The sequence below is a fragment of the Perna viridis genome, chromosome 4, assembly GCF_037379345.1.
Source record: "Perna viridis isolate PV_CMFRI_1.1 ecotype Kerala chromosome 4, ASM3737934v1, whole genome shotgun sequence".
In the NCBI taxonomy this organism is placed as follows: Eukaryota; Metazoa; Mollusca; class Bivalvia; order Mytilida; family Mytilidae; genus Perna; species Perna viridis.
Genome location: NC_142448.1, coordinates 39632894 through 39647577, shown reverse-complemented (window position 1 = coordinate 39647577; position 14684 = coordinate 39632894). Strand labels below are relative to the sequence as shown.

Genomic DNA, 14684 nt, shown 5'->3' with positions numbered 1-14684 from the left:
GGTAGATCCTTAGGTGGAAGTGGTGGAGGGCTTTTTGTTGAAAAAAAGAATTGGAATAATAGTCTGGAACTCCACTTCATTTTCTTGACCTGTCCGTGACTGCCGTCTGTCTGTTCCATGCCAAGAACTCGCTGTCTTAATTTACTTATCTTTTTTCTTGTCCATATTTATAAATTGACTTATGCCTGTTTTTTTTTTTTTTACATATACTAGTAAATATAAACTTTTTATATTGCCTTTCAACGACTGTTTCAATCACTCTTTAAAGCATATTATGGAAAGCCACACAAAATAAGACACCCGTCGGTCATCAATTGAATTTCTTCTGTCCTACCAAAGTGGTTTCATGTATAAAGCAGAATTAATTATTATTGTTGTTATTCTTATGATGAATCGTTCGTCAAAAATCTTCTGGAGTCCCACAATTTTGTAACAATTTAACTTTTTAAATTGACAAACAAGTAATTCAAATTACTTTTGGAAACTGTCTTCCATCATTCCAGATAAACCCAAAAGTGGATGATTGAAATATTAAACATGAAATCCTGCATTCTGAGTGTATCATGACTAACTGTTCAACAATTTTTAAAATATGCAACTTTTTAAAGGGGACCGGGCCTCACTGGATCCGCCATTATTTTGATAATTCACACTGTGAAATAATTCGGTGATTTCACTCTCGGACTTTCTCCCACCAACACATCAATATCCGCCAATCACATAATTCATGTTGAAAATATCCATAATTTATGAAGAAATTCTATTCCGGTATAATAAATAGGATACTCAATTGGTTATCGTGAACAACCAAAATATGACTTGAAAATTGAACTCTTGCGCGGAACAAGTTCCGCACACGCGTTAAATCTGGGCGTTCTTCGGCGCTCGTGATAACATTCGCTCTTTCCAATTAATTATCCTATTGGCAACTCAACCAAGTAGATAGATTTGTTTGTTCTATTTTACCCCTACTGTCGTTATTGAGTAAATTGCAAAAAAAAAAACGATGTTCGTTACCTGTTATTTTTTTTTAGCAACGAAAGCCCTCTTTAAAAAAAAAAAGTGTCCTGATATATTGATGACAATCTTGCATTAATAATGGGCTATTTGCACCCAACAATAATTTACAACACGTTTAAATTCCACGTCCAAAGGGACTTAAATCAAACCTGTGTACCTAGAAGTAATTATGCCGCTTTAACAACATAGAACCATCTGATCAAGAATATTGTTGCGAAGTGTACTCATAAAGAGCCCAATTATGCTCGAAAAAAGTTAATTATAAAGAAACAACTGGACATTATATCGAGCAGGCATGTCTACAAGCACCATTGATATAGAGGCCCTACTGTCTCTGAATTGCTCACCTTAATATCATTTATTGGTATTTTCCTCATTTTAATTGCTGTCGGGAGTAAAATAAGTTACAACAATTGAATCCTTTCCTGTATCTGCAACAGTTCTGAAGATTCGCAGGACACCGCTTGATACGACCGCATATGTCAAACCTTGAACTGCTGGGACAAGTATGGACATACCATTCCATTCAAGCTCGACAAAGCTCTTAATTTAGACAGTTATTTCGTATTTGATCAGAATCGAAGTTGCCATTATTCCTCATTAAGAACCTCAGTTCATTATCAGTTCAAGTCAAAACTAGTTAATTATGATGCAATATTGAAGAGACCCATTAACTTATGTGATGTTTTTTGCTTGTTTTGAACCCTCCAGATTCAAGTTCCAAGTCACTAACTTCCAAATCAATACAAAGCTTCTTTTTGTGGTACAATTTCAAGAATCCATTCATTTACTCAAGCTTTCATCTGGACATTAAATATCCATGGACAAAGAGATAGCATGATACAATTATACAGTGCCAATTGGTTGCAGTCATTTAAAATATGATATCCACAGCTCTTGCACCTGGGGAGCATTGCAATACATGCTGCTATGGATTTTTCAACACCCAAATTCCTAAAAGATTTACAGGACTGTTTTCTCCCCATATTCTGAATGATTTTAGTGTAATCCATTGCAATTTTCAGGATGCTTTTCTAGTTAAATGTTTTTACATAACCTATAGTATAAATATCATTCACTGCTACATTTGTATTTCATGTTTGATATGTACAGTATAACAAGTAGACCAACCCAGGAGAGACTAGCAACCTGTGCAAACCAAACATCTTATGAAGTCACTCCATATCGTTTCAATACATTTTGAACATGAACCAACACAATCTCTCAGTCAGTAAGGATTAAGATTGAGAGTTTTCACTGTACTTGCATACAAACACATCCTATTATTTGTTTTCAATTTCTATTCACAACTAGAAAATAGCATAGAAAAAATTATGTGAGTTATGTAATTTTGAATTTGTAGAGATTTATTGCATTAACCATAAAATCTGGACCCTAGAAGGATCCCAAAGAAGCTTCCAGTGAGTTGTACCAGTTGCTTCTCAACTTTCACACTTGGGTCACTGTTGTTCAAAATTTCAGTTAATTGACTGATATGGAGCATATGCATGAAACAGATAGAAATGTAATGTAATGTACTGTAGAGATGGTAAAGCAAATACACACCAAATATGACTGACATACAATAGCAGTTAATTTTAATGTGGACACTGAAGCCATGGATTGAAAATCAACACCCAAGTCTCACTAGACATGACAAAAATGGTTGTTTCTGAGTAAACAACCAGTATATATAAATATTCATTTTAGCTTGCTGCTATACAGATAACTCCTTATCTCCATCTCTTTCAAAGCTTACAACACAAATGCAGGAGAAACAGAATTGCAGAATGAGTCTATAGCATTATACTTTTTTCATTGATGAAGCAGTCTTATAACATAAAACCCACTTTGCTTTTTTTCATTTTTTTATTTGTTTACTTTAAGTCTTTCACAGCCAGACCTACAAAATACAAAAAGAAATTGGTAAGATAAATATATCAAAATTCGTCAAAAAGCATGATGCTGAGTGTGCTGTAGTTTGTATAGTCCAACAACTTTAAGCAGCTCTGAATTGCAGAAATCAAGCAAGAAGTGAAATTGTCATTCAGAAATGAGCTTTGAACTTGTTACTGCAAGTTATCATTTTCAAAATTTTCAAAATACATGTGCAAGTATAATATGTTTTCATCTCTTATGAATTTCCATTACCCGTTATTATTCTCTAACAGCAATGCTACCTCATATTTAATATTGATATTTAAATAAGGTCTTGTTCCAGTGTTATTTCTGGAGAACTCTTTTAATTTGTATTTTGGAACAAAAATTTGTAACAATTAAGGGAATTTCAATATATTTCAGAGAGTAAACAAACAGATGCAGCACCCACCCTAAGAGCTTCATTGCATAATCTAGAGTATTGTTTTACTTTCATTTAAATCTAAACATATTTGTGTGGATGAATATAAAAACCTACCTGGTGGAAGAGATTGCCTGAGTTTTTCTGCCTTTTCTCTGTCCTGAATGACAAGGGTATACAGGTAACGACTGCATCGTACCTTGAATTTCACATTTTCTCTGTTCTTCTTGATTTTAACAGCTGCAAAAAAAAATGGTTAAGAGGTATTTATGAGCATGTATACATGTATTTCTTAGTCTATCTCCTTTTTACCTATTATATCTATTCTAAGTTTTTTTCTTATTCCCCATTGTATCAGAAACATAGTAAGCTTGTTATATTCATTGTGTCTAACACTCCCATAAGAGGTGTCAAAAGCTCAAGTCATCACTGCAATGGGAGACAGAGGTTACAAGACTTATATCACCATCTGGTACGTAAAGACTAGGCAGTAAGTAATACTAACTGTAATAAAATTCACAAGTTTTAACAAGAAACTTACAGATGAAATCACTATATATATACATTTCAAACTCAAAGTCCACTCTCCAACTTCCTCCTGTCAAATGTCATTAACACAACATGAATATCAATCTGCCGATTACAAAATTAATGTAGAAAATAGCAATAAACTAGGGAGAAAATCTATTAAAAAATATATGGGAACACACTAAGATTTAACTCCTGTGTGGAACAAGTTCTGCACACTCATTAAATCTAGGTGTTCTTCGGCACTTGTGATCATATTTTGGTTATTCACTCTCGAATTTCCTAATACTAAAACTTGAAAGCCTGAATCATAGATAAATGCTCTTAGATATTTCTTATATAAACCATAGAATGAGAGAAAAAAAAATATCACCATTGCTTCAGAATCACAGTAAGCTTGTTATATTCATTGTGCCTTACACACTCGCATAAGAGGTGTCAAAAGCTCAAGTCATCATAGCAAAGGTGTATACTGATCACGACTTCTTACATACATGTACCTATACCTTATTTAAAATCAATTTGCGCATAAATTTTTGTTTTTCAAGAAATGTATTAAATGTTTTCTTCAGCCAATTTAATTGTCAACTCCTTGAATTTTTTTTTTGTTACATGAATCTAGTACTGAAGTATCGTGTACACACGTACATGTACATATTCACAAGTCACGACTTACATATGTACTTCCTATACCATAATTATTATTCAATTATTTTGTTGTTGATCTGATAATTATTTGTATAATTACATCAAGACAGATATTTACAAATCAAACCAGGCTGGAGGGGTGAGGGGGTGATAAAGACCAAGTTTGTTACCCTTGTTTTCAACAGTTTCACATGTTGTTTCAAATTGAGCTTGCCTGCTTGGCCACTTAATTAATGACCATTTTCTGTTAAAAATATATGAGCAAGTAAACCCTGTGTGAGAAGCTAATAATATACCAAAGCATCAGAAACACAGTAAGCTTGTTCTATTTATTGTGTTACACAACACAAAAGAAGTAGCAAGTACACTGAGAAATTGAAAAGCAGGAGAGTAAGTGCTCCGGAAGAGTTAGCAGTTCCCCCTTAGTGATTGGGATTACCATGCGCCATGTGCCATAGTCATATTTCCTCTTAAAATGGCACATTGAGTGACTAATGTGTTGCATCATGTGCACACCTTAAGTTTTTATCATTGATGGTGGAGTGTTGTCAACTACTTGTGACTGTAAAAAGAGGCATGAATGTGTCTTTTAACAATGTTTTTATTAGCTGCAGCGGATGTTTTGATTCAGTGATTTTCCAAGTGCTCGTCATTTTCGCCAATGACGAAAGACTTTCCTGAATGATGAAAATAATTGAGTTTCATTTCATCACCTGAAATCCTTGAACACACAAAAAACATTAAGAGCTGTAAGCCCAACACAGGTTCAAGTGGTGAAAGTGACAATTAAATTACCCCAACTTAATTACAACTCTCAACAGGTGTCAAAATTTTGTGTAAACAATCACCTTATTCGCCAATTACACTAATCAGGCACCGCACGTGGAGTAAATGTTGATCACTGACCACTCAAGTATGAAAGTTCAAATGCCAGAAAAAATTGCTGCTTTGAAAATTCCTTTACTTCTCATTAACTTTGTCTCAAAATGACATAAAAAGTAATTTATCATTTATTTTTGTACATCAAACTTGAGTGTAAACCAAATGTGGGTAATTTTGTCACTACCCCAGAGTCACTACATTTGTAGTTGCATGTCAGCAATATTTATCTGGCAGTCCCATTTGAAATTGAAAATGCCACCAAAGACATTTTAAGCTAGACCCAGAACAGAAGAAATTATCTTTTTCAAGGCCTAAAAAATATTAATGATGGTAATTACATGTGTACCAGAATCAAACTGCAATTGTTGTAGAAACTTACTTGGAAGCTGGACACGATTATGAACCCCCTATTGAAAATATTGATAATGGTGGGGTCATATTTTCTGGTCCTAAAGCACCCCCTCCCCAAAAAAATAAATAAATCCCAAATCTGATTGCAGCCAAACAAAAAAAAATTGACTCTTTCCTATCATTTATGATTAACTACTTTAATAGCAAAGTTAGAGTCTAACTGGTGGGGAATCTGTGGACTATGATAAAGCAGTAGACAATACATCAGTATAAAAACTCTATCAACAGAAAAGAAGTAATTTGATGTGACAATTAATTGACACATTAATTGTTAACTCTTAATAAACATTTGAATGGCCCATTGGAATTGAAAATGTCCCATTGAATTGAAGGGTAAGGGGGCCATAGTCCCATTGGCAAAATTTTAATCCCAATCACTGCCTCCTACTTGCAAGACAGCTAGAAGAGTTGGTAGTTGAAACACTTCACATGACGGAGGAGCAGGAATTGATTTGATAAGATTTGATTCCATATTTAATGGTAAAAAATAAAGAGAAAACAAGAGGCTCCCAGCAGCCTGAATCGCTCACCTTGTTGAATTTTGCCTTTCAAAGGCAATTAATTAAACAAGAAGTTGTCCAACAATTTTGACTCAAGAAGTCTTTGGTAGGACTTGTCACAAGATCTTTTCAACAATTGAAAGTTTCTTTTAATGTATCATAGTTTTCAAGATATTGACTGAAAACTATTAAAAAAAACCATTTTTCCCCTTTCAAAGGCAATAACTCTTACAAGGAATTTGGATAAAACTAAAGGTTTTGGAGATATATGTGAAAAACTACTGTCTGACCCCTATGTTCTATTTTTAGTAAAGGCCGCCATGTTTTTTGACAAATCAAAAATCCCCACTTCAGGTCTATGCAGGATACCCCAAGGAACATTCATACCAACTTTGGTTTCAATTGGTCAAGTAGTGTCAGAGGAGAAGATTTTTGAAAGAAATAACATTAAAAATAGCAAAAATTGTTGACAAAGGGCAATAACTCAAACATGGTTTAATGAATTAAAACCAAAATTTGACCAGAGATAGAGTTCATCATGCTGAACACTTTTACCCTTGCCAGAATTCAGCTACACTGAACGGTTTAGGAGATGTATGTGAAAAACTACTGTCTGACCCTGACGACGACGGATGCCAAGTGATGGCAATAGCTCACATGGCCATTGGCCAGGTGAGCTAAAAACAAAATGCTTAAGATATTGCTAGGTATTACCAATGCATCAGAAACTAAGTAAGCTGATTTTATTCATTGTGCCTTACACACTCGCATAAGAGGTGTCAAAAGCTTAAGTCATCATAGCAAAGGTGTATATTGTTCAAGATTTCTTGCCAATATTGATATACTTTCAATCCATTTTCACAAATCAAACCAGGCCAAACTTCAGAGACTTGCAGGAGGTTGGGATGGGTACAGGGGTGGTTAGGACCAAGTTTTCCAAATTAAATTGTTAAGCTTATTTTTAAGTTTTACATGTGTTTCATACAGAGCTTGCCTGCTTAGCCAATTAATTAAAGTTTTTTTTTGTACAAAAAATGATAAGAGCAAGTAAACTTTATTTGGAGCCAATTCAGTTTCTGCAAAAATTGCCTGCTTTACCAGTTGGAGAATTATTTTATTTTTAACACTGTGTGAGAAATTAATAATACCAAAGCATCAGAAACAGTTAACTGATTTTATTCATTTTGAGGATGTCTTCTTTTCAGGAAAAAGTTACAAGTTGTAAAATTTCTCCCATTTAAGGAAGTTTTATCCTTGAGGAGTAGTCCTTCGACAAACAGTGCAGCGAACAAGAAAAGGATGATGGGCAAAAAACAATTTGCTTCTTTGCTCAACACAAAAGAAGTGGCAAGTACACTGAGAAATTGAAAAGCAGGAGATAAAGTGCTCTGGAAGACTTAGCAGGTCCTCCTGTTTGCAACACCTAGCAGATAGTTGGCTATTGAGAGAAACACTTCACATGATGGAGGAGGAGGAATTGATTTGATAGATTTGATTTCATATCTAATGGTAGAAAATAAAGAGAAAAAAACAAAATGCTTAAGATATTGCTATGTATTACCAATGCATCAGAAACTAAGTAAGCTGAGTATATTCATTGTGCCTTATACACTCGCATAAGAGGTGTCAAAAGCTTAAGTCATCATAGCAAAGGTGTATATTGTTCAAGATTTCTTGCCAATATTGATATACTTTCAATTCATTTTCACAAATCAAACCAGGCCAAACTTCAGAGACTTTCAGGAGGTTGGGATGGGTACAGGGGTGGTTAGGACCAAGTTTTCCAAATTAAATTGTTAAGCTTATTTTTAAGTTTTACATGTGTTTCATACAGAGCTTGCCTGCTTAGCCAATTAATTAAAGTTTTTTTGTACAAAAAATGATAAGAGCAAGTAAACTTTATTTGGAGCCAATTCAGTTTCTGCAAAAATTGCCTGCTTTACCAGTTGGAGAATTATTTTATTTTTAACACTGTGTGACAAATTAATAATACCAAAGCATCAGAAACAGTTAACTGATTTTATTCATTTTGAGGATGTCTTCTTTTCAGGAAAAAGTTACAAGTTGTAAAATTTCTCCCATTAAGGATGTTATCCTTGAGTAGTCCTTCGACAAACAGTGCAGCGAACAAGAAAAGGACGATGGGCAAAAAACAATTTGCTTCTTTGCTCAACACAAAAGAAGTGGCAAGTACACTGAGAAATTGAAAAGCAGGAGATAAAGTGCTCTGGAAGATTTAGCAGGTCCTCCTATTTGCAAGACACCTAGCAGATAGTTGGCTATTGAGAGAAACACTTCACATGATGGAGGAGGAGGAATTGATTTGATAGATTTGATTTCATATCTAATGGTAGAAAATAAAGAGAAAAAAACAAAATGCTTAAGATATTGCTATGTATTACCAATGCATCAGAAACTAAGTAAGCTGAGTATATTCATTGTGCCTTATACACTCGCATAAGAGGTGTCAAAAGCTTAAGTCATCATAGCAAAGGTTTATTTTGTTCCAAATTTCTCGCTTCAGAACCAATATGGACCTGAAATTCTTTTGGTTTTTTTTCTGAAGACAATTAATTTTTGAACTGCTACTATCTAAAAATAATAAAGTGAACTGGTTCACAATATATAAACATTTGAGACACGAGTTTTTATATACATGTATACAGACATGGCTTTACAGGGCCAAGAAAAAAAAGGAACAAATTGTCAAAATCGTAAGTAAACATATTGTAAAAAAGAAGTGTATCAGTAAATTCTGCATTTGAAAAAAGTGGAATTCTGCTTTCAAGCCGAAGAAAATGATGTCTGTAAATAGAGGAAGGGATTTTTGGCTTCCACTCGTTACATTATATCCCTTTTTTCATGTTGATCTGAATTTTCACTTCTGATGATTAATAGAAAACTTATCTTCACAAATCCAACCAGACTTTTGAGTGGCTTGGTAGTGTTAAGAAGTAAATTGATTGGGACAAAATTTCCCAATTAAAATTGCAAAGCTTCTTATAGTAGTTTTAGATGTGTTTTAAAGAGCATGCCTGCTTGGCCTTCTAATTTAAGACGTTTTTTAGTGTTTTATAGTGTTCGAAGTATGATTACAGCAAATTAACATTATTTAGAGCCAATTCAGTTTCTGCAAAACTTGCCAGTGTAACTAGCTGGATAAATTCACTTATTTGTACTCCTGTGAGAGAAACTTATAATACCAAAGCATCAGAAACACAGTAAGCTTGCTCTATTCATTGTGTTACACACTCACTTAAGAGGTGTCAAATGCTGAAGTCATCATGACAAAGGTGTACTTTAAGTTCCAAAATTCTTCTTTTGACTCTGAAGAATCAATATGCAAGAGCATTTTTGTTTTTCAAAAATAGTTATGTTAAAGTGACAGTATTTCCCTCTTTATATAACAGAAAGCTAAATTATAGGTTGGAGTCAAGCTTTACACTTCTCTGTCTTAGTCAACTATCATCTATGTAAAATTATTTAGTTCTAGACAAAATAAATTCAAAGAATTCTTTTATGTATTAACATGAAAGCTGGAATGTTCTATTGGAAATGTTCCTAATATTAACCTTACAATGGGATAAAAATTATTTAATATAAAAAGAAAATTCATAAAAATGAGAGTTTCACCTTTAGAAAATCATGTCCCAATAGCAGAGATTATTATTACACACAAAGATGATACAAGTTATCCTTAACCAACTATCAAAAAACAGGGATTCAAATTTACACTTCAAGGGAGATGTCCAGGATTTGTTGTGTCCTAACTGAAAGTTTTACTCATAAAAACTATAAAGTCTTCAAAGATAGTAAATGTAAAGTAAGGTAGAGATAAAACCCAAGTAAATGAAATCTCATAAATTAAGCATCCCAGACACAGGCCTTTCATTAAAAGGCGGTACCAGGTACTTTTACCCTCCTAAGCTACTGAAAGGTACCTCCTGAATTTTAAAATTTCATATATTTTTATTAAAAAAAATGATGAAAAGTACTTCCTACAAAACCAAAACTAAATGCATTGCAAAAAGTTAATGAAACCCCTGCAGACCATGGACCAGTGTTAATTTGAACCTCTGAAGCTTTTGTAGATACAAGTCAGGGTATGACATTAAAGGCTGACCTACAACCTGAGACTAGTAAATGTTCAATGCTACCTGCCCTAACGGACAACTTAATTTCCAACATGGATTATTAGTAGAGGACAACCTAATTTTTACTTTGGGCAATAAAAATTTTCTTCAACCTGCCTGATATGACAAGGCTCTTCAAAAGTAGACGTTGGTCCTTGCAAGTCTTTGGCGCCATTCAGGAAGAAGATATGTGAAACTGGCAGAATTGTTACTAAATATATGGAAAAATCGTATCCGAGTTTGATTGATTGATTGATTGTTGGGGTTTAACGCCCGAGCAGCAATATTTCAGCTATATTCAGGCGATGAACATGAAATGGATGATAAAATGAACATGAATGATGATGAAATGAAAACAAGGGATGGGACACATGGATAACAGGGTTGACAAACTTCGATTAACACTAGAAAAAGGGTGATGGGTAAGGTCGGGCATTTTAGCCTCCTAAGGTTCCTACTCCTATCGAATACCACAGCAGCAGCGTTCTTTAATGTGTGAGAATCTGGTATCTTTCCCAACACAGTGCACCACTATGGTTTGCGGTCAGGTTTTCCGTATTACAGCCTGACAACCCCAGCATGCAACACACCAGGGGAGCCCCATTCCACCACCTGGGGCACACATCCCAATTGCTCTGTGGGCAGAGCGCCTACCCCCTGGCTAGGTTTCTGAGCACTATTTAGTCGCCTTTTACGACAAGCTTAGCGCTGCTGCAGGCCTATTCTTTAGACACCTGGACCTGCACGGGGCCCCCAAGTTTTGAAAAAGTTTTGTTTATTCAAATTGTGAGTGGATATGCACCAAAGCATCAGAAACACAGTAAGCTTGTTCTATTCATTGTGTTACACACTCGCATAAGAGGTGTCAAAAGCTTAAGTCATCATAGCATGGGCATAGGAACTTGACGGAAATTGCCGTAGTGAGCTGTATTATACCATTGGCAAAAGCACTGCACAAAGTATCATAAGGAAAGTATAATTGGTCTCTGACTGGTGCAAGTTCTTCTAATTTGCATTAACTTCAAGACCACTGTCTGAATTTGCAGACAACCAAAGTTTAACAAGTGATATTTGTTGGTATAAGAGTCATTGCAATAAAACCATATTTCAATTGAGAAATAAGTTATGCTAAGGTCGAGACCAATTTCCAGAATGGTTCTGGGGACTTTATACTTCATGTAAGTATGCACCAGTGTATTTAATTCTGCTCAGTAAAAATAGAAGTTATATTGGATCAATTGTACTGCAGCAAATGTTTTGCACAGACTTTGTTCGTAGTGGTAAATACAAATGTATAATGTTTGATTACTCAAATTCTTACATTTAGCATCCTTTCGTCTGGCTGTCAGCAGAAAGTCTTTTATTTCCATAATCTGTTTAGGCTAAAAAAAAAAAATAGAATATTGCTATTCAAAAATATGTACCGTATTTTCCTGACTATAAGTCGATGTGGTGTATAAATCGAATTGCCTAAATTTGACCAAAATCGTTGAAAAAAATAGATACGTCGAATTCAGCAGATAAGTCAGGGGTCAGACATGTGCATTTATATCATACGTGTCAGCGGAGATCCGAGATGAGAGGTTTGTTTTCAACAGCATGTTACTCCAGTGATGTTACTAAGTATAAGATTTCTGAATTAAATAAAAGTGTTTTTGTTCAAGTTTACTTTGTCCACAAGTTCATTTATATTTATTGAATGGCACGTCAATGGCTCTGAAGCCATAGATCAGAAGTACGAAATAGTAAATGAGGGTGACCATGTGTGAAATAAGCAGGAAATTTGTTTGAATTGGTTATAATAATGAGCGGTAATTAGTAAACAATATAACCTGGTATTACGAAATAAAATACAAAATAATTGTTACCCGCAAATTTGGTTGCAATTAGGAATTTAGATAACACCTAAATTGAATTATAATTTGAGCTATTCCCATGTGTGAATGTATTACGTCATACCATAAATGGGTATAAATTAGCATATTAAAGAACTGATAACTCCAAAACACTCAATAATGTTTTCAAAGTTAAAAAAGAGTTTTGTTAACATGCCTTCTAGAGTTTATTTTTTATATTTTAAGGATTTCAAAGTCCCAGACTTTTTATTAACATAATTGTATTCATTCATAAACAATAGTGGCAATGATCAATATTGTTCAAATTCAATCACTGGTTTCAGTGTTTGAGTGACGGCCGTGACGGCTTTCGTTGATTGCAGTTTACCAAAAATTTTGAATTAAAGCAATCGAAAGTGAACAAAACAATCTGATGGAAAGCATTGTCCATAAACATTTTTCTTGAAAAATCCTTAGATAAGTCGAGACTGACACTTTGCTGAAAAAAATATTGACTTGTAGACTGGAAAATATGGTAACTACAGGATGGCAATTGTCAACAGACATACATGTACAAATATGTTACAAAGTCCAAGTTTTAAAGGATTATAAGTTCAAAATTCTATAGCACTACTGTACATTAACTAAACTCTTAGGCCATAAAACATAAAACACCTGTTCAAGGTAATATTTGTAACAAAAATATAGTTGGTAGGTCTGATTTTTCAATTTATATTCTTTTTTTTTTAATTCAAATTGCTTGTCTAGGAGTAAAATTATGCAGTCCTGTTTGTACCATTCCTATACATATGCGTGTATCATAATTCTTTTACCATCTGCTGCAAACTAATTACAAACTTCGTGTCCATATGACATTTACTCAATTTCAGGGATGGCCGACATGGACCTTGACATGCTTTGTTTGTAACTGGGTGGCCAGTACACTTTTAAAATGGCTCAGGACACTGTAAACAGGCCTATATCATTTTGCTGGCTAATTCATACTATTTTTTTAACCCCACTGGCCTTTTATTTACTTTTGCTAAAAACAAAACAATTTCTGTTTGATAACAATAGGGTTTGATACTAACTTCATTAGTTTGGTGGTCCAACTGGACTACTTGAGAGGAATAACAGGTAGTATGCAGATGGTCATTATGGTTCTATTCTTAGACCTTATGAAAAATAAGCCAAAATTTAGATAGACCATAGGCATAGGACTACCATGAAATTTTTTCAAGTAGTCCTCTCCAAAATTAGGGTGGCACAGGATACCAGTCAAACCCTGAAAATTCTCCATCTAGAGCAATTAATTGCTTACTAAGACCACAATGTGTATGCCATGTGTGCCATGCCACTTGCATGATTTATATCAACTATACCATTACACATTGTACACGATTTTTTTAGTTTACTAGTTGTACACAAATGGAGGCTGTTTGAAAACCATACCAGGCCATAGGGTAGTCTTATCTGAAGAGTTTAATATCCTTACCATCCTGATTTCAGGTTTCTGCCTTCTTTTTTACTGAAATAGAAGACGAAATTTTGAGTTTGAGTACTGTATCATACGTACAGTTACCATTTTTCATTCCCTTCAAAATATCAAGACAAAAATAAATATTCAAGGGAAATCACAAATTTAATGCTAATATTTTACGTGGACGTTCATCAGTTGATAGTGTAGACGAGTTACTATTTGACCATTCGAATATGTAAAAAAACACAGTTGGGTCATTCGACATCGCTGGCTGCCCATTCTTTTAATTAAAAAATCATGTAATACACGAAAATAAAACGCTCAATGCTTTCATTTATCAGATGGGGTGTGAAAGAAGAGGGGATGGGGCAAATGTAGTGAGATTTAACACGATCTTATGAGAGATAAATATTTTGCAGCACTAACATGCAGAACAGGAAGTGAAGAAAGACTGAATGAGGGGAGAGCATTCGTGACATAAAACAAACAACATTTTTTTACTCGAGAAAGCACCACAACGGTCTCGGAAATGCGTAAAATTCCTTGTTTTACATTTACGTTTAGTTGACATATTTCCATAACTATCTATATAGTCACCCGCTTATGATCAACAAAAAATCAAACAAAAAACAAAAACAAACAAACAAAAATAAAGATACAAAAATACAAGTAGAATAATAAAATATGAACCAGGGTGTGAAATCACTCCCGCTGAAGAGGTAAATGAGCCCGTGAAATGAGAATGATACACGAATAAGAGTAGCGATTGACAGAAAAAAAACGAAAATTAAAATCAATTAATTATTTTGATAAACAAATCAAATATAATAGTAACTGTTCTCCGGGGATTTTCAATGTAAACCTGCTCCCTGTGTACTTTTCCTTTAAATCTAAGAAAACCCTTTATGGAGCAGCGTCCGGCCCAAAACGAAAAACTTTATTTTGCAG

At 34.2% G+C, this 14684-nt stretch overlaps 1 protein-coding gene across 1 annotated transcript; it reads right to left on the bottom strand.

The window, feature by feature from the left end:
• Positions 1-2870: 2870 nt before the first annotated feature.
• LOC148620037 (large ribosomal subunit protein eL38) lies at positions 2871-14207 on the bottom strand. Its single transcript, XM_088580614.1, has 5 exons — positions 14163-14207; positions 13752-13784; positions 11743-11803; positions 3437-3559; positions 2871-2923 (listed from the first exon to the last, which is right to left on the bottom strand). Exons 2-5 carry the CDS (start codon positions 13752-13754, stop codon positions 2898-2900), a joined length of 213 nt encoding a protein of 70 aa, XP_088436740.1. The 5' UTR covers positions 13755-13784; positions 14163-14207; the 3' UTR covers positions 2871-2897.
• Between the last annotated feature and the right edge of the window lie 477 nt (positions 14208-14684).

Coding starts and splice junctions, on each gene's coding strand:
- LOC148620037 (XM_088580614.1), bottom strand. Junction 3,560..11,742: donor CAGACGAAAGGATGCTAAAT/GTAAGAATTTGA, acceptor TTTTTTTTGCAG/CTGTTAAAATCAAGAAGAAC. Junction 2,924..3,436: donor CAGGCAATCTCTTCCACCAG/GTAGGTTTTTAT, acceptor TGTATTTTGTAG/GTCTGGCTGTGAAAGACTTA.